Source organism: Neltuma alba, unplaced genomic scaffold, assembly GCF_004799145.2.
Source record: "Neltuma alba isolate B1F8T4 unplaced genomic scaffold, ASM479914v2 tig00011396_pilon, whole genome shotgun sequence".
Lineage (NCBI taxonomy): Eukaryota > Viridiplantae > Streptophyta > Magnoliopsida > Fabales > Fabaceae > Neltuma > Neltuma alba.
Genome location: NW_021636085.1, coordinates 196,155 through 216,502, shown reverse-complemented (window position 1 = coordinate 216,502; position 20,348 = coordinate 196,155). Strand labels below are relative to the sequence as shown.

The window sequence follows — 20,348 nt, the reverse complement described above, 5'->3', positions numbered from 1 at the left end:
TCTACTTTTTTGTGTTGATTTCCTATTTTACACATATTTATTATCTCCAACTCACACTCTCTCTCCCCCTCCCACTTCTCCTTCTTTTAATAATTTAATTGTTCTATCTCATACTATCTTTCCTTATTAATGAGGGCATTTTTAGAAAAAAAAATTACACTTTTTACACATTAATTATTCTTAACAAATTTTAACTGTTTTTTTATCAACGTATTTCGATTATTCGTCTCTTATAATAAGAAACGGAGGGAGTATTAATTAAAAAAAAGACCTTAAAAAAATCTGGTGCTTACTCCCTCTGATCCTATTTATAAGCTTTATATTTGAGAAGGAGAATGACTCATTTTATAATGATTCATTTTATAAACTTCAATTTGAGTTTATTTTAACATTTAATGTTATTTTTAATTATTTCTCTCTTATTATATTTTTCTACACATTTTTTTAGCATTTATTATAAAAATATATTTAAAAATAAAAGTTTATTTCTGACTTATTTATTATTTTTAATTAATTTTAACTAATTATTTTTATTTATAAATCAATTATTTAAAATTTGTAATAAAAATACGAGGGAGCGGGTTGCAAAATTATATATGTAAAATGAAGCACAAAATTTTATGGAATTATGTCCTACCAAACTTGCATCCCATCACAATTACCTCTGTGTCCTTCAAATTAGCATTTATTGTCCGTAACCAGAAAAATCCAAAGATTATTATTAAACCCCTCACACTTTCCTGTCTTTAGTGGCAGATTTTGTATTCTTCCATCAGAGAAGGGCGTGAGAGTTAATGTCTTGTCTGCAAAATCTAACCTGCAGCGTTGACTTGTTGATTTCAGATCTAATGCAATTCCCTCTTTTAGTATTAATCAATTACTGAGATTATCTTTTTTAATTATTGCTCCTTCCTTTCTAGTATTTATTTGTTGTCAGAGTTCCTTCCCATTCAAGTCTCCAGCATTTAATCAGAGCTGAACAAATAATAACAAAATTAACTATTTAGTGAAAAAAACTGTTCAGATAATTTTTTTTAACAATTTTCACTTATTTAATTTATATAATTTTAACTTAATTATATTTAATTTATTCAACTCAATTCTTTATGTTTTGGTCATTTAATAAATTAATCCATATACTTTAATATATATATATATATTTGGCTTTCAAGATTGAGTTATAACATAATCATAAATTGTAAGAATGAAGAGATTAAGTAATTAGAACTTAAAAGATTGAGTTGCATCCATTTAAATTTTAGAATGTTGAAACCAAACTAAAATTATATGAATTAAATAATAATTGTAGGAGCATGAATCTTCCTTTAAAAATAAAAAAGGTTAGGGGAAAAATCTAGGATTTACGATTTTTTATATTCAATTTCCAACTGCATTTATATTTATTTGTATTGTTTTATGCCTTACGAGTTTGCCGGTTTGCCACAAAATAAAGTAATAATAAATGAGATGTAATTGGGGGGGGGGGGAGGAGTGCTTAAAACTTTTGCCATACTATTTTGATCATATGAGGTAACTCAAATGATGATTAGCTATGTTCTTATTTATAAAATTTTTTGACAACTGGAGTTTCGAATGCCATTTATATATATATATATATATATATATATTATTTATTAATAAAAGTATTATAACGACAGTGAGACTTGATATCAATATGGGGTTGATTTTTATCAATGGATGCAATGTTTGTTGTCAATATTATATTTTCTTGGAACATTGGAAACTATTTCATCTAATTTAACCTCATAATCTTTTGTAACAAAAATTAAAACTACATTTAAAATCAATCAATCAATGATCAATAATTATTATACAAAATCGTTAATCACTACTACCTCTGGTCCTAATTATAAGAGCCAGTTGACTAATTTGAGGAGACTAAGTTGAGTTAGTTATTTGTCCTAAATAAGTGTTATTTTTCCTAAAATATCTTTGCTAATCAAATGTATTAACTAGAACTATCATTGTTAGAAGGACTACTTTGAAAAAAATGTATAAATATGAGAGACAAAGTGGATTGAGGTCTTATATTTATGACCAAAATAAAAGTCAAACAGTGTCTTATATTAAGGACCAGAGGTAGTATTAATTTAGTACACCCTCAATACTTAATACTACCTCCGGTCCTTAATATAAGACCCCGTTTGACTTTTAGTTTGATCCTAATTATAAGACCCCAATCCATTTTATCTCTCATATTTATGCATTTTTTTCCAAGATAGTCCTTCTAATAATGATAGTTCTAACCAATACACTTAATTAGCAAGGATATTTTAGAAATAACAACACTTATTTATTACAAATAACTAACTTAACTTATTTCCTTAATCTCCTCAAATTAGTCAATTGGGTCTTATAATTAGGATTGGAGGTAGTATAAGAGTTAGTTGGGGGTTAGATTTTATTATGAATATAAAACCTCAATTCTTAATTCACTTTGTCTCACACCTTTTCTAAAAATATTGTTATTTATTGTAAAGGGCTTTTACTAAAAGATAATTTCAATTATCTAATACACATGATAAAAGATGATAGTTTTGGAAGACGAATATATATTTGTGACAAATAACTAATTTAACTAATTTCTTTAATATCTCTAAATTAGTTATTTTGTTTTTATATTAGGTATTAGAGATAATATAATATCAAAAACTCTATGATTGTTTATTTGTTATGCATTAAATTGATGATTTTTTTAAAGTGCTTGGATATTTTTCATAAATTGCAGTCTTTTGTCTTCTTTTAAAAATAATATGAATATTCTTATTCATTATATAAGAAATGTTGCGAAATCCTCTTTGGTTTGACCATAAAACTTATAATGCCTTCTTAAACTCAACCACAAATTCAAAGTTAATTTATATTTTTTAATTAAAAATTGAAAATACATAGACACACACAGAGCACTAATTAAACCCAAACAATATTGTTGATTCATCCTTTTATCTCTGCGTATCTGCAATCATTTGAAAACTACTCGATTGGAGGTCTGCTGATTCTCCCAGAGTCAACTTCTTATGACAAAATAATTTTAGGGAAAAAAATTATAACATCTGATCTTAAATATAAGAGCTAGTTGACTAATTTAAAGTGATTAAAAAAATAAATTAAGTTAGTTATCATTATTAAAAAGACTGTCTTAGAAAAAAATGTATAAATATGAGAGACAAAGTGAATTAGGGTTTTATATCTAGGACTAAAATAAAAATTAAACGAGATCTTATATTAAAAACCAGAGGTAATATCAATTATTCAGAAAATTCTCTATTGTATTTATTTGACTTCTGAAAATGAACTCTAAACTCCAAAGTGAAAATGAACATAAGCTTGAAGCATGCTGCAAAAGATTTAAAGACGGAAAAATGATCTATTCTTCTGGCTAATCGGGTAAACGCGCCAGAGTGATTAATTTATGCTAAACACCATGACTAATCTTAAAAGCAGAGCTTATTGCGGGGATTATTTTAATGGCTTGGGGGCGAGAGCTCTTGGGGTGGAAGACGTACGAGTAATTAAGTGAAGAACAGAGTTTCCAAGGTAGAAACTTTGGCTGACTTTTGAGGGGTCCCCACCAAATACTCGTTTTTATACGAACAATGAAACCTCAAAAACAGCTGTAATAATTAACCGCTATAGTGTCAGCAATAAAACAACAAACCCGAAACTGCAAAGTCAATAAGGGCAAACTCTTGCCATTTTGGCTGCCATTGCCATGAGAGAAGACTTTCTCATCAAGACCAGGCCGTTACACCCGTCGTCTTCGTCGTCTCATCACTCTCTCCTATTATAATTGCAACCCTCTAGCTCTTTGGTCTTGATATCAATTTTCTGTGTGTTATTTGTGTTTGTGTCTATTGTTTTCTCTTCGTCTCTGAGGGGGGACGCCAGAGTCGGTTATCCAATTCCTCTACAGATCTTCCCTTTCACTTTTCTTATATAATTTTTTGGTTCCCGGATCGGTGAGTAGGTTTATGTGTTAGCTGTTGATTATTGCTCTTTTATCTTGGTAGTTGGAGATGATATCATTGCTTGTTGGGTGATCGGAATTCTTCTTTGAATTCACAGTTGTTTATTCATTTGAACGTTTAGGGTTATTTGACATCCTGTTTTTGTGTAATCTTTTTGTTATGAAGATTAGCAGAGGAGTTACATGTTGACTTGTAGACTTGAAAGGTTGAGAAGGGGCTGAATGATATGGATAGCCTTTGTTGCTTCAACTCTGTCACTCAGGTGAGCATTTCTGCTGCTTGTTATCCTTCTGATGCTGATGTCGTCTTCCAAAATTATAAATCTTCAGAATTTCCTGGGAAAGGATTTAGTTCCTGGCGCAACCCCAGGATATTTCCTGATACTAATGTTAGGATCAAGTGCCTATCACTGCAGTAAAAGCCTGAGTTGTTGCTAACAAGGGTGAACCCTACTTCGTTATAGTTTCTCGCAGCTGTGTCATCCGGCAAATTTAAACCTTCAACCTTGCTTTGATGCGATTTGTTAGGATCAATGGCATCTTCATAATTTCTTATAGCCACATTTGGCGAGAGGACTGCTCCCCTTTTGGATGCCATGGGCTTGGATGTTACACCTAGGAATACTAATGGAGAAACTGGCCTTGTAAAGCCACAAGTAATTCCAAAAGCATAGGTATTTTGGAGTTTTCCATGGATTTTCTAAGCGGGTATGAGGCAGGTGTCCTGGTCATATATCTAGTTATCTACCCACTATTAAGTTCTAATCTCTGTGAATGGCCAAGGAGTATCTCAAATTTTACTCAAAGCATTTCGACTTGAAGGAAAATTGAAATGTAAGGACTATTTCGGCTAATTTGTGGTCATCGATTAACCTCAAAACAAGGGGTGATGACTGACAAAAGGCAATATAGGTATAGATGGAAGCAAATAACGACTGAACTTGAGTATGTATGATCAGTTTAAGAATTGGTTTTCCAAGGCTGTTTTGTTGGGATGATCATTTCTGAGATTTTTCCTCACTTCCTTTGCCACCTTTGTTAGCATTAATTTGTGAGATAGGAGGAATTGGGGATTAGACTAATTGCAGAAAGGGAAAGAGATCTTTTCTGACAGTTGAGACTCTAGTTAATATGGATGCTAGATTGCAATAAATATTGTAGGTACTACTTCTTCCTGATTCTTTTCGCTGCTTAAGTAATGTTGATCCTGAAACAGGTGAAGGGAAAACAGTAATTGCATGGAAAAGTGAGGGCAGTGGAAGATCTATCTGGACTTTCTGCTAGAAGTATTTTGAGCACTCAGCCCTGAATTTTCTGCGGCTTGTTACATTTTTCAGATATAATTGATATGAAAATGCTGCCCCGGTTATATGCGATCGTGGCAACAAAACTGTCTAGTTAATCGTCTTTTGATAGTGGGTTTTGCTCTGATTTTCTTCTTTCCCTCCTCTTTAGTGCCCATTCATATGAGTTGTTTTGTTCAGACTCAGATGAGAATCGGGTCATGCCTATGATATATCGTTTTTCATTTTTGCTGGTATCGACTTTTTCTAGGACTCCAATTGTGGCATATTCTTATTATTTGTTTCAGTTATTCCCTTGTATAGCATTTGTATTATGTAATATGTGCCTTTGGTTAGTCAAACAAATTACACTTGACAATTTTTTAACATATCTTGTTCAATTATGTTGAATAAGGCCTACCTACTCTTGCTATTTTATCAAAAACTAATGTCTTTATGTGGTGTCTTTTTTGGTCAAATATCTTCAGGTGGTTGGAGGACGTTCGTCAAGTAGCTCTGGCAAGGGCAGAAGCCATCAGAATCAGGTCAAGTATGGCTTTAGCCTTGTCAAAGGGAAAGCAAACCATCCAATGGAAGACTATCATGTGGCAAAATTTGTCCAGGCCAGAGGGCAAGAGCTTGGACTGTTTGCTATCTATGATGGGCATTTGGGGGATAGTGTGCCAGCCTATCTACAAAAGAATCTCTTCTCTAATATCTTAAATGATGTAAGTTGTCGATTTAATTTTAAACTATTAATTTTATGTGTTTAGTTTTTACTTAAAGTTAACTCAATGGATCATGAAAATAGTGTTGGCCCGTTTCTGGTTTACGTTACATGTAATAGAAGATTCTATTCTACTTCCCAACTTCCCATACTTTTTAGCTAAGAAAATATTTTTAATTGATTTAGAAAATATTTCTAAGTGATCTCTATATGCAATTGCTAAAACTTATTTTCTTTTGGTAACAGTATGCTGGGTTAATCTGCTTGTTAAATAATGTCGTTCTTCATAATTTAATTATATTCCAGGAGGACTTTTGGACTGACACAGCCAGGTCCATTGTAAAAGCTTATGAGGCAACAGATAAAGCAATTCTTTCTCATAGTCCTGATTTGGGACGAGGTGGATCAACTGCAGTGACTGCAATTGTTATAAATAATCGGAAATTATGGGTAGCTAACGTTGGAGATTCACGCGCAGTTCTGTCAAAGGATGGGCAAGCAATACAAATGAGTATAGATCATGAGCCAAATACTGAGAGGGGCAGCATCGAGGACAGAGGTGGCTTTGTCTCTAACATGCCAGGTTCGCTTATAAACCTTGATTTGTATGACATGTTACTCACAAACTTGATGCAGGATTTATAGATTTCATATATATGATGTCTTCAGTAAGGTTGTCGGGGTTATGTGTTTCATTTACAATTTCAAAATTCAAAGTACAAGGAGAGAGTGTTTTGATCTGATGGACATGACTTAATTGAAAAACTGAGCCAGCTAGAATTTTTCAAAATGATACAGGTCCTTTTGTTTGTTAAATCTACTGAAAGAATAGCATTTCGTTCAATAATCCATCATGTACAGGTAAACAGCCCTAGTTCTCTCCTTCCTGTTTGGGAGGCTGATACTAATAAAGGTACATAGAGAACCTTGGGCAAACACAAAGCATAGGACTGTAAAAAGGTTTTACTATTTGGGAGGCCGTTTCTATTTTGATGACCTCTTTTTCCACATTACTTATCCCTCTCTATCAGCAACACTACTTTGGTACATCCTGTGGCTGCCATTTCTAATTGCCGCTTTCTCTTACTTCTCACTTTCTCTCCCTCTCAGTTTCATCCAAAAAACACAAATGTCAAGTTTTAAAGAGGAATTAATGTGAGGGTTGATTTAAAGTGTAGAAGGCTAATATTCTTGTAGAGAAAGAGAGGGTTACCCTTTAGATGTGTGCTTATTTTATATGCTAGCTGCTGAAAGTAGAGTGACACTTTTTTGAGTACTGGACATTCAATGTGGCATGTTGACTCCTGCAGTTGGTTCCACATTAAAAGAAAGGAAGATGGAGTTGGAAAAAAATATGAATTTGAAGAATGGACCAAAATTCTATGCATACCAAATTTCCATATATTAATGCTTTCTGGGCTGTTATTGAATCTCAGTAATATAATTTTAATCTGGGATTGTTTGTGCATATCAAAGTTCACAATCTTAATTGCACATAAATTATTATACTGTCAATGGACCGTTGAAATTTGAAATTCAGGATCACATTGAAAAATCTTATAATAATGCTCAATTTTTGAAGCATTGTTATTTCTTACTGTATTAAAAACCTTAATCGTTTAATGATGCTCAAATGTTGAAGCATTATTATTTGCTATTCCTTGGTGGATTAGTCTGTTTTGAATTAGGATTTATAACTCAAAGTTTGTGCTACTTGTTCTAGAAGAAATAGTGGTTTGAGATGCCTATAGAAGGCTTGGTATCTATCATTTACTTTTTTCTATTATCTTATGTCCCGTAGGTTAAAATCTCTCATTGAGTTTGAAAAAGACAAAGACATCCATGGACACATTAATTACTTCAGAGTGTTTGTTGTTTATATATCGCAATTTGATTGTAAGTCATAGGTTTTCACTGGGCCCTTCTGACCGTAGTCTCTAGAAGACCTGATAATAGCAAAATTAAGACAAGGGAACTATTTATTGGGTAAAAAACCTATAATGCTTCCAAGAATAGTTTTCTGGTCTCATTTGGCTCGGTGGTAGATCCTATAAGAATCCATGTCCGGTTCCAGAGTGTTATGCAATTCATTTTGGCTGTGATTCAGTGTTACAGTCTTATTTTCATCCATCACATCTGCTCATTTTGCAAAGTGGCTATGAAATTGTATTCTTGGGACATAGATGTTAATTGGTGGACCAAAATGGAAACCTCACGAGTCTTGGCTAGCCATTACAATATTTAATATGCAGCGCTGAAGTGTCTCTTTATTTCAGTGTTCTGTACTTCATAATAACTTGTTCACTTCCTGATATTTTATTAGGAGATGTTGCCAGAGTGAATGGCCAGCTTGCAGTTTCTCGAGCATTTGGAGACAAAAACCTCAAATCACACTTGCGATCTGATCCTGACATACAGCAGGCTAACATTGATGCTGAGATGGAGCTTTTGATTCTTGCAAGTGATGGTCTCTGGAAGGTCATACATCAAATTCTCTCCTCTCTCCCCATGAGTTATCAAAAAACTAATTTAACTCGAGCTAAAGTCGTTAGTAGAAGGTTCTTCATTGGTTTTTAATACAATTAACATCCTCGTCTCATGGACATTCATGTGTGAACGAATCACAGGTCCGTGCCCGACAAACCTTGTGTGGTAACCTAATTCCGACTAAGAGAGGGGATGACAAAGATCAAACTTTTGATCATTCTGTCATACAGGCTTCAAAATTAGGTCAATGGCCACTTTTAATTTTAAAAAGCATAGGATTTGTTTAAGGAGGATGGGGTGGGGTGGAAGAAAATCCACCAGTGTTTGTATGGTTTATAAAGTGGTGGGTTAGTTTGAGTTTCCTTTTTGATTAATTTGCTGGCTTAACCTTTATCATCTAATTTTTACACCCTGAACTTTCCTTTTACCCACGGCCAATATCGAAAATTCCACTTTGAGAGTGTTTGGAGTGACCGTTCACATTTTCATTAAACCTTCATACATTTAACCAAAAAAAAAAAAAAAAAAAGCCCTTTGTACAATGGAATGGAACCTCTCCCTCTTTACACTTCACCCTCCCTTCTTCAAAACTCTGAAGCAGGCCCTAAAGTTGTCTGGTGAAGGTCTACTGTGTAAAAGATTCTCCGCCGTTTCTTTTTCTTTTGGTTTTTTGTCTCTCACTTTTTTTTTAAGGGGAAAAAAAAGAGACCAAACAGCTCAAAATCTTGACCTCCACTGTTTGGAGGGGCCAAGATTGCAAGTAGCCTTATGCGGTGTCTCCAAATCGAGTAGAGAAACCGGATGAGTCTGCGATTTGTTTTATATATGATTTCTAGAGGTTTTCTAAATTGATGATGTTATTCTTATTAACATTCATTGCCAGGTGATGGCAAATCAAGAGGCAGTTGATATTGCCAGGAAAATAAAGGATCCACAAAGAGCAGCCAAACAGCTAGTAGCAGAGGCATTGAACAGGGACAGCAAGGATGATATTTCTTGCATTGTAGTTCGTTTCAGGTCATGAAACGTGGGAACTTGATAAGATAAATCATAACCCTTCAATTAGTTTGGACGTCTGTGTCTCACCAAAACAAACAAGAAAAAGTCCATCATGAATTTGCAATTCTGTGCAATATATCCTCTTCCCCTTACCCTCCTCTGTAAAATTTATTAAAAAGTCCTTGGAATTTAGGTTGTACTTTTTTGTGGTTTTGTTAGTTTCTCTTTTGTGTAGATTCATACCATCATTTTTCTCTGTAACTTGGGTTATCAAACGGGGCACTGTGAAAATGGCCATAGTTTTTTCCCCCTTTTTTCCTTTTTATTATTTTTGTTTTTTGACTTCATTGAACATGGGATGTATGCATTTTGTATAAACTTTTAGTGTATGGTATATGGGAATGCCCCTTAGTTTGAGCGGCTTAATTTCATCTCATGCTAGAGTGCAAGCGAGTTAAGAAATTAAGAAATTATTTTAAGTCATTTTATTTCCTAATTACCTTTTTTTTTTTTTTTGGCTGCATTAATTGCAAAGTTCTTGTCTTGAACAGATATAAATTCTTTTTTCCCGAAGGAACATTGTGATTGTCTTTAGAAAATGTGCATTATTGCTATATGCTTGTCAAGTATGAAGGGCCTTGAAGCGATTTCCTTTTTTAAAACTGCCAATGAGAATGAAGATTGGCTGTTCTTTCCACGGATCGAGCCTTCCTCAATTGAGTCTTAATTAAACAATATATATTAACCATTGAACTGTGATTAAATAGCACTGAGGAGAAGTTATAAAGGCAAAAGCGAACCCTAGTCCCTTAATTTCATGAGGTCTTTTTTTAATTCTTTAATTTCAGTGTTAATATATTAAATGTATTTTTTTAAAAAAACAATTTTTATAAAAATTATTTACAGGGAACCATGTTTAGACTAGAGGACTAAGGGTGGAAATAGGTCAGACGGCCTGTCAGGGGCCTATGGCCTGGCCTACATTTGGCCTGGCCTGTTTTCCAAAAATGACAGGCTCAAGCCTGTTTGGTTAAACAGGCCAGGCTTAGGCTTTTTAAAAAGCCTGTTAAACCTGTTAGGCCGGCCTGGGCCTGTTAAGAATTTATAATTATAATATATAAAAAATTAATTAATGCTATTATTGCTAATGTGTTTTTTAATTTTTTTTAATTTTAATATATAGTTAATAGTTTAATCTTTTCTTAGATTTTGAAGTTTAGATAACAAGTGAAGATAAAAATATAATTTAAAATAATAATATTAATAAATAATGTGATTTTTAAATCTTAAAAATATAAAAAAATAGGAAAGAAAAATTTTGTTTCAAGAATGATAAATTAACTAACTTACGTATTATGTTAATTTAAGTATGATATCCTCTTTATTCATTATAAAATTATTATTTTTTTCCTCTTTACTTATTTGTCTTAATTTTAATTTTTTGTGTGTACTTAAACGTAGTCTTATTCCAAATTTTAACATATAATTACAATTAGTTTTCAATAACATTCTTATAAATTATAATTAAGATTTAAAATAGTAGTTATGATACTAAAATTTAAATAAAAGACAAAACTAAAAATTTAATTATTATATACGTTTTTTTAATCTTAGCTTTTTTTAAAAAATAATTATTATAATTTGAATTTTTTAAAAATACAGGCCTTTTAACAGGCTTCAGGCCAGGCCAGGCTCAGGCCGAAAAATAAGCCTGTAACAGGCCACAGGCCAGGCTCAGGCTAATAGGCTCCAAAACAGGCCTGGCCTGTTAAGAGCAAAGCCTGGTCTGACCTGGCCTGTTTCCACCCTTAAACTGAAAAAATACTTGTTAAATTTAAGAAATTGAATCGAAATTTTGTGTAATTTTTTTAAATAATAAATAAATGTTTCCACCTCAATACTATACCATCATGATCTAATAGTTGTGTTCTTTGATTGAGGGAGATTATGGTAAGAAATTCCTTTCCGCCTGCCGCCGTTTTTTTGTTTTTGTCTGAATCAGTGACAATACCTTGAAGCGAAAGCGCACGATACCATTTTCTTTGCTGGGCGACGCCCTTGTCAGCGTTGTCACATACCTTCCTTTTTCCTAAACCCTCCCAAAACCCTCGAATATCTCTGAACGTTTTCTAATATTTCCTTCTTATACACACTTCCTTGGTCTCTCTCTGTTTCGATCATGTCCAGATCATTAAAACTTATTAAGGAGAATGCTTCCAACCCGAAACTCTGGTTAGTCATCGGAATCGGTGTTGCCGGGATCGTGGTTCTGGCGGAGACGCAGAGGAGACGACGAAAGGTGAAGACTTTGAAGGAGGGTTTTGGTGCTTTTGTTGAGCGTTTTGAGCTACTGCCTTTCCCTCAGCCTCCTCCTCCTGCAGCCAAGCAAGCGCTTTCTGGACTAACATTTGCCATAGCCGACATGTTTGTTTCTGGAGACCTAATAACTCTTTGCTACTTTTTTTTTCCCCCTTTTCCTTATTCATTTGGAAAATATGAAAGGGAATTTCGTTGACAGTAATAGTCTTTGATGTCAGTGTGTGAGTGTCTAGTTAGTCCTGTTTAACTTATTTTTAGTTCATCGTGCAATGCTTGTTGTGGGGATTGGCAGTTTTGATGTGAAGGACTATGTGACGGGGTTTGGAAATCCTGACTGGAAGAAGACGCATGAGGCGGCGGAGAAGACTGCCATGGTGGTGACTGCGCTGTTGAAGAGCGGGGCTACTTGTGTCGGGAAGACTGTTATGGATGAATTGTCTTTTGGGTAGGAATCTTTATGTTCATTACTTCCATTAATCAGCTGTAAAAGAAATTTTAGGAGTGATATTTTCAAGACGTTGTCAGAATTTCGGGTGAGAACAAGCACTATGGAACTCCAACAAATCCTCAGATGCCATCGTGTATTCCAGGGGGTTCTTCGAGTGGTTCAGCAGTTGCAGTTGCTGCTGGGCTTGTTGACTTCTCCATTGGTGAGTTTGCATAGTCCTCTCTAATTGCTTGAAATGCTAATTAGTGTATTTGACGATTTTTTTTTAATAGTTATTTTGTTACTTTTGGAGCTGCCACTTCGTATTGTTCAGGGCGTTTTGATGAAACTATGAGATATTAAATCTGAAGTTAGATGCTTGGAGAATTTGCCCCTCATTTTTCCATTTCAATTTTTGTATAACATCTACATATGTGAAATAATTATCTCTGTTTCCTGATTCTTTAGACCTAATTTTAATGCTTCTTACTGTTTGACTTGAGCACCAACCTGCTGACAGTAAATTTTGTTTCTTGTTGATCTATACATGATAGCAGCATCAATTTCATGATTCTTAGTCTAGTATTGTGATCTCTTCAATTGGTATGTGGAGCATTGCTCCCTATGCGTGGTCTGTTTCTTGTTTTGTCTAGAATATGCTTATGTGCATCGTGACTAATATTATGCTGATGAGAACCATCTGCTTTCGTTTTCTTGATTAATATATGTGAACGCGGAGGAATATTGTGTTTCTGCAGGTACTGATACTACTGGAGGTGTACGAATACCAGCATCCTTTTGTAGTATTCTTGGATTTCGTCCATCTCATGGGGCTGTATCCACAGTTGGGGTTCTTCCACATGCACAAAGCTTGGACACTGTTGGTATGAAACTTTATTACACGTTGATGCTTTGATTTGACACTAGTTAATTGGACCAATTAGATACATCGGTTGATGAATTTACAGATGATTCTACTCCTATAGTGTTTTACATAGTTTCAATGCTGTGGCATTTGCCAGGGGATGAAGTGGTGTTTATGGGTTCACTTTGGTAGTGTGTGTGGGTGTTTAAAAGGAGTTTTTCCTTTTCTGATTTTCAGAGAGATTGGTCTTCTATGTTGCACATTTGCTTTTCTGTAGCTTCATTTTATGGCCTTTCTCATTCTCTTTTCTATTATATTAATTATCCTTTAAAGCAGTGCCGTTTCTTTTACCTACCATATAAAATGATCTTTCATTCCCAAAAAAGACGTCATTTTTTTCTTAAAAAAAAATTGAAATGTTATTCTTCTAATTGCTTATCTTTTCTTTCTTCTTTCTTCTTCTTCTTCTTCTTTTTTATTTTTTTTATTTTAATGTGTCAGGATGGTTTGCCCGTGATCCATCTGTACTATGTCATGTTGGAGATGTTCTACTTAAGTTAAACTCGGTGGAGCCTAGAAGAGCAAGGCGTATTATATTTGCAGATGATCTCTTTCAATTGTCTAAAGTTCCTATGCAGAAGACAGTATATGCAATTAGCAAAGCGATTGAGAATTTGTCCGGGTGTAAGTTCTTGGACTTTTGAAGACTGATTGTTTGTGCTTTCTATCTATTCATCCTTCCTGAGCATGTGGTCTAATATTAAACCACTGATTTTATAAAATGCATCCATTTCTTGTTTAAAAGAATTATTGATGTTTGTCAGTATTAAACCACTGAAGTGTTTTGGTCCCCTTCTTTTTTTTCTAAACAGATCAGTCATCAAAGCACATGAATCTTTGTCAGTATATTGCTTCTAATGTACCCAGTCTAAAAGGGTATTGTCAACAATCAACCCGCGAACAAAATGGAGTACTCTTATTGAAAGCTCTTGCTTCTGTCATGTTTTCGTTACAAGGGTAATCTACATGTTTTAAGGTTTCATCATCAAAACTCCACCAATAAATTATGTTATGTTTCATATTGTATGTGATGCTTATTTATATTTCTTTCTGATAAAAGAAAGTTACTGAGTAGAAAGAAAAGATATTTTGCAAGAAAAGACAGAATTATGATCTCTAAGTGCAAATATAAGTAGACAGAAAATCAAGACAATAAAGCTTACTGGGATAATTTTTTTTTTTCGGTTTCTTTTGTTTTTTTGGGGTGGTGTGTCAGGATTTATAAGAGATTCTCTGGGATAAGGCCTGTTTTTGTCGCTATTTGTTTTTATTGTTCATATTCATGGTTTGGATCTTTCTTCAGAACTCCATTAAGTGCACCGTTGTATTCTTTTCCGTAGGGAAGCCCATTTAAATTTGGATGCTTCATTGTGAATTATGATGCTTAAAAGGCAGTGTATTCATTGTCATGTGGTATTAATTGTGTAGGAAGGCTGTCATCTTATATATGCTTTTCCTTTTGTGTATCCTCTCTGCTCAGGTGCAAGTGACCATGGCAGGAAAATAATGAAATGTAATGCATAATGCGAAAGTATTCAGCAACTGTTGCGTCTAGCTCAGGAAAATCTGGAACTGATAAAAAGCAAAAGCTAAAGTTTACTCATAGTTTTTCTGAGAGGTCAAGGCTATTGTGGTTCTAGTTTTTATATAACATAATATGTTTAGGGTTTTATGCTTTATGCTAAAGTTTTTCTTGGCCAGAACGTTGTATTAAAGAAGGGAAACTCAACCCCCCCCCCCCAAAACATGGTTTACTTTGATGAGAGAGTAACTATTTGATTGTTGGTAGGCAATACATTACCCTAGCACTCACTCATTCTTTTAGGGATGAGAAGGAAGTTTATTGAAGAGAAGAGGAAACAATACAAGGACAGTGAACATTGCGTACACTGGTTTATAAATTATTGTGGCTGAAAAATTTACCTGACATTCATAACGTTCAGTGGGAACTACACGAAAAGGGAGTCTGTAAAATCTATAATCCTTTCTGGTGTTGTACTTATGTCTGAAAGATTGTGCCATCTTTGAAATATCAGTGGCGGATTGGCAATATGCTTATTCAACACCTAGTTTTCTTTTCTTTTTCTTTTTCTTTTTCTTTTTTCTTTTTTCTTTTTTCCCTTTTTCGGGATTTTTTTTGGGGGGGGGGTATGACCCCTACTGTTTAGTGTTCTGGAAGCTTAAATATTTTGTTATTTTTCTAATTTGAAACATATAGTTGGCAAAATATTAGTTTCATTCAAAGCAGGTCTAGGTGTTGCGCATTTGTTAGTGCTTCCTGTTTTTAGGCAAAATGAAAATGTGAATCCGTTTGGAAAATTTTCCATTCTCTTTAAAATTTCCTATCAAATGGATTAGCATTTTGATGTTTTTGTCGTGACCGGTTTAAAGGCTAGGAAACATGGATATTGACATGGACATGGGACACAACACTCACATAAACACAGCAACATGACAGATTTTGAAGTGTTTGATTGCATTTTAAAGTGTTGTGTTGCAGCTACTACGATTGTTTTACATGTGTCAGACATGGGCACAGCTCTTTTTTGAAGCGTCTGCATTATATTTAAAAGGCTTCTTAGTGTTCTTTGCAATTAATGGTGGTTAATCATTCAAGTACATGTCATGTAGTGTGATCATATCCCTTTTTCGTTAGAATATGCTGTACCAAAAATTTCTGTTCAGAGCTTGATTCCTTTTGACAAACTAAGGGATTCTTGTATCTTCTTTTCAGATATGAGTTCAAAACAAATCATGAAGAGTGGATTGAATCAGTCAAACCCCGGTTAGGTTGTGATGTGTGTGATCATGTTAGGGCAGCCACTGGTGCCACGTATGATAACATAAAAATATTGTACAAAGTTAAGAATGAGATGCGAGGTGCTTTTCAAAGTTTATTGAAGGTACCATAACATCTGCGGTTATTCCCTCAGTAGTTTTTATTGCAATTTTATTAATAATTCAAGATTTAAATGATTTTACACCAAAAATGAAATAGAAAGATATGTTGTTGTTATTTTCCATTCTCATGCAGATCTCCTGATATTAGAATGACCGGTAATTTATTTATCTGTTTTTTGTTCTTATAGTTGATATCCTAACTATTTTTCAGTTTGCTTTCCAATTTGCCTCTGAAATTTCTTGAGAAGTAAGTAATCCTTACACCCGTAGCATCATTTAGGCAGGAGCGTATCTTATTGCAGCTAAGCATGACAAGTCTTTATTTAATTTTACATATTCTTGTGAAAAACGTGTATTAGGATATATAATTCCAAGTCATAAACATCTCGCCACATTTGTTTCTTAATTTGTAAGAAACATATGGAACTTCCATGAAGATATCTTCCCGAAGATTTGACCTGTTTCATGGGAGAAACAAATGTTATGAATCTGCACCTTGGGACTTGGATTTAGATTTGTTGAAACTGTTCATATCAGATACCCCATTTAAAACGATGTTCTGAATTTTGAACGTGGCGTAAAGTGGAACTGGAGAAGTTTCACTTGTGTGCTTTAGCTGGAGAGTGTTCTGGTCATTTGGATTCAGAGGACTCTGTCCTGAGTGAGTTCACTTCAATATCAATACCTTTATCAAGTTGTCATGACGTATTGTTCCAGGAAATTTTTGTGGAAGCAAAAAATTTGAGCTTAATGATGCCCTAATTATCATTCTTGAGGGCTGAATATCATGATTATGAATAGATGTTCAGAGCACTAGGATAAAGCTGATACATAAATTAAAACTAACATATCTTGACAGAAATATAGGGTCAGAAATTAAAATTTAAAGTAAAATTATCCCAAAATAAGATGATAAATAACCTAATGTCTTCTAGAATAAATAAAAGGTGATATTACTTTATAAAAAAAAAGTGATATTAGAGAAGTTACCAAATTATAATAAAACTACTTAAATGGGAAAATATGCTGAATGATACGATATTTAGTCTGTGATATTCAAGGGTTACTGAAGAGTGAAAAATTGTAGGGTAGGTGGAAAATAGAAGATTAAGTAGTCTGGTATAACAGGACATCTTCAAGTGAAAATAGGGAAGGCATTATATGACATAAAATTCTTGAGACATTGTTTTACTCTAATTGGAAGATAACTGAGATCTTTGATTCTCTTACGAAGTGGCAAAATAATTTGGCAGTTCTATTGTCTGCACATGTTAGCCTCTTACCATCTCTGTTCTGATTGTACCAGGACGATGGAATACTAGTTATTCCCACTGTTGCAGACAGTCCTTTAAAGCTTGATACAAAGAAAAGGTTTTCTTCTGAGTTTTATGACAGAACTTTCGCATTGTCAAGCATTTCTAGTATGTCTGGATGTTGTCAGGTAATGTAAAGTGTTTTAGGATTCAAATATGATCCTTTTCTCCCTTTCTCTATTAGTTATTGATCTGACACTTCACACTTTGATTGACTTATATAATAGTCTTGCATCATTTACAGGTTACAATTCCATTAGGATATTCCAATGATTGCTCTGTTTCTGTCTCATTCGTCTCTTTCCATGGAGCTGATAAATTTCTTCTTAATACGGTCTTGGATATGCATGCAACTCTTCAACAGCAAGTTAGTGATGTATCCTCCTGTTCTTTGTCGTTCTCAGATATGAATGGTAGCATGGAAACTTCAGAACTTCTGAAGGAGAAGGTTAGTTTTCTCTTGGCATTTTATCATCCTAGACATTTTTTCCTTAAAAAATTGTTAATTTAATCTAATCTTAATAATGTCAAATTTCATTTTGGAAGGGATAATTATCATGCCATGAGCAACTTTTTAAGTTTCAGATTTGAAAATTTTGAAGTCCATTATGTAAATAGCCCATATTTTATGTTTCTATGATTTAGCTTATGTAGACCTAATTGCCCCAACATAAACTTAAATACTTTATCATTTGAGGTTCGGAAATAATTCAGGCCAGAGAAGAAGTTCAGAATAATTGGTTACGTTAGTAAAATGGGGATGATATTTATGAATCATCTGAGTTGGTAAATAAGGTTTTTACATTAGACAATGTAAAATGGCGTTTTAGAAGTGTGATGTTTAAATGCAATGCTAATTCGTTTGTGTAATAAGCCTGGCCCAGTTGTCTGTGCGCATAATCATTTGTATGTGTATTTAACCACTATTATGAGATGGGCTGAGTATGAGTTCCAGTTATACGCACTTAGTTTAGACCATTTTGATAGCAGCTTTTATAGCTGTAGGGTGAATTTTATCTAAGCTATTCAAGAAGATCCCGTTGTCGAATGTGTGTGCTGCAGTAGGAAGCAGGTTTGTAGGGTTTGGCATAACATGGTTTCTAATAGAAGAATCTTATTCAGGGAAATGCAGCATTTAAGGGAAGGCAATGGAATAAGGCAGTTAATTACTATACTGAAGCTATCAAGCTGAATGGATTGAATGCAACTTACTATTCCAATCGAGCAGCTGCTTACTTAAAGTTGGGATGGTATGGAGGTTTTTACCATTTATCAATTTTCACTTCCATCTTTTACATTCTTTTCTCTGTCTGATATGTGCTTTCGTTGTGGGATTTGCAGCTTTCAGGAAGCAGAAGACGACTGCAATAAAGCTATACTACATGATAAGAAGGTACGAAGACGGGCAAGGGGCAGTGACTACTTTTATTTGTTTGTTTGTTTATTTCGGCCAAAAGCAGTTAGTAATTTTTTTGAAATTATAATGTTTTAACTCGTAGATATCAGTTGCACGATAGGATCTTCCTAATATCATGATGAATGTTACAATATGTAAAGTTCATAATATCATGATCGGTATTACGATATGTAAAGTTTTATTGCCAACTTTGCCAAAAAAACAAGTTCTATTACTGAAAGGGGAGAAATGAAAATCAAAGTTCTGGTCACACCATGATATGTGAGGGTATCTGTCTTAAGGAGCAGACGAGTAGCAACTGAATCACTCGTATCATTGGATACCCGCCAAATCTGCCATCTACTGTTTATATTGCGTCTCAATTTTGCTAAGAATAGTGTGTTGTTATTTCCATGCAGAATGTGAAGGCATATCTGAGACGTGGAACTGCTAGAGAATCACAACTACGATATAAAGAGGCTTTAGAAGGTGTGTCCTGATCTTTAAAGAATCACCTGAAATTTCGTTAAAGAACTGGTTTTGAAATATGCCAAGTTTACAGGGGCCATTTCCAGGCAATTTCCTGTATTTTAGATTTAGATGTCCAAGATTGCCTAGACTTTTGCATTTCAAATTTGTTTTCCTGATTCTTGAAGCCGCAAGTTTTTCATTACTGCAGCATGATCCTAAACATCTATGAAAAATATTGAGATTTTATGGAGAAAAATAATATTTTGGGAACTTTTACTTCATATTTTATATCTGCAAAATTTTTCTTTTTAACCTTTTTCAATTTCTCATGCTATGCAGATTTCAAGCATGCTCTGGTTCTTGAACCACAGAACAAGACTGCAAGCGATGCTGAGAAAAGAATCAGAAAATCGATGAGTTGAATTTGGCTCTCTTAGAAAACATTTCCCCTTGACTTCCCTCCCTGCTGGAGAGAATGTCAATGGCTGCTGGAAAATGAGACTTTGGATTCTTTTCATTACTGTCTATCTTCGAAGTGCAGGTGACTTGAAGAGGACGGAGTAGACGTGCCTATGTTGATTAGGTGCTGCAAATTTTGGTCCTTTTATGTGTATATTTTATTTTATTTTTTGGTTATATAATAAGTTTGTATATTTGCGACTTTCGATATACTTTTACTTTGTGTCATTGGGGGAATGACTAGCTTTGTACAAGAATTATAAACCCTGTTAATTCGTTGACTGCAAGAATTTCATGTTTACAGCCTAAGGTCAGAAAGTGGGCTATATGTAGCTAAGGGTGAAAATAGGCCAGGCGGCCTGTCAGAGGCCTGTGGCATGGCCTAGCCTATTTAATGCTACATAATGTAGCATCCATGTGATGCAAAATGGATGGTCAAGCCTGGTGTGGATAGGAAAGAAAAAGGAATAGTTACTATTTATAGCAGGAAAATTTTATTGGCAAATGATGTACAGTTTATTTCTCACGAGAAAAATGAAAAATGTTTCATTGGCTCTGGAGTGAAAATAAAAAGGGGTAATTGATCATAAGTTTGAGTAGAAAATTAATTATGCAAAGATGTTTGGAATGTGTTTAAAGAGTCAGGTGGAATG

The 20,348-nt window shown here is 34.0% G+C and overlaps 2 protein-coding genes across 5 annotated transcripts; both read left to right on the top strand.

Annotated features, from left to right (window-relative positions):
• Positions 1 to 3,719: 3,719 nt before the first annotated feature.
• Positions 3,720 to 9,915, top strand: LOC114712813 (probable protein phosphatase 2C 9). 4 transcript variants are annotated; one of them, XM_028897358.1, is made up of 6 exons: positions 3,720 to 3,980; positions 4,160 to 4,251; positions 5,760 to 5,999; positions 6,305 to 6,581; positions 8,322 to 8,476; positions 9,369 to 9,915. In XM_028897358.1, exons 2-6 carry the CDS (start codon positions 4,216 to 4,218, stop codon positions 9,507 to 9,509), a joined length of 849 nt encoding a protein of 282 aa, XP_028753191.1. In that variant the 5' UTR covers positions 3,720 to 3,980; positions 4,160 to 4,215; the 3' UTR covers positions 9,510 to 9,915. The 4 variants fall into 4 exon arrangements, with proteins under 4 accessions (XP_028753191.1, XP_028753190.1, XP_028753193.1 ...); XM_028897357.1 differs by having other exon boundaries at positions 4,155 to 4,251; XM_028897360.1 differs by having other exon boundaries at positions 3,726 to 3,813; positions 4,155 to 4,251.
• Positions 9,916 to 11,544: 1,629 nt separating this feature from the next.
• LOC114712720 (outer envelope protein 64, mitochondrial-like) lies at positions 11,545 to 19,996 on the top strand. Its single transcript, XM_028897268.1, has 13 exons — positions 11,545 to 11,908; positions 12,096 to 12,248; positions 12,329 to 12,453; positions 12,989 to 13,114; positions 13,597 to 13,779; positions 13,968 to 14,112; positions 15,890 to 16,058; positions 17,363 to 17,497; positions 17,614 to 17,817; positions 18,492 to 18,619; positions 18,711 to 18,762; positions 19,185 to 19,254; positions 19,576 to 19,996. Exons 1-13 carry the CDS (start codon positions 11,664 to 11,666, stop codon positions 19,656 to 19,658), a joined length of 1,818 nt encoding a protein of 605 aa, XP_028753101.1. The 5' UTR covers positions 11,545 to 11,663; the 3' UTR covers positions 19,659 to 19,996.
• Positions 19,997 to 20,348: the final 352 nt, after the last annotated feature.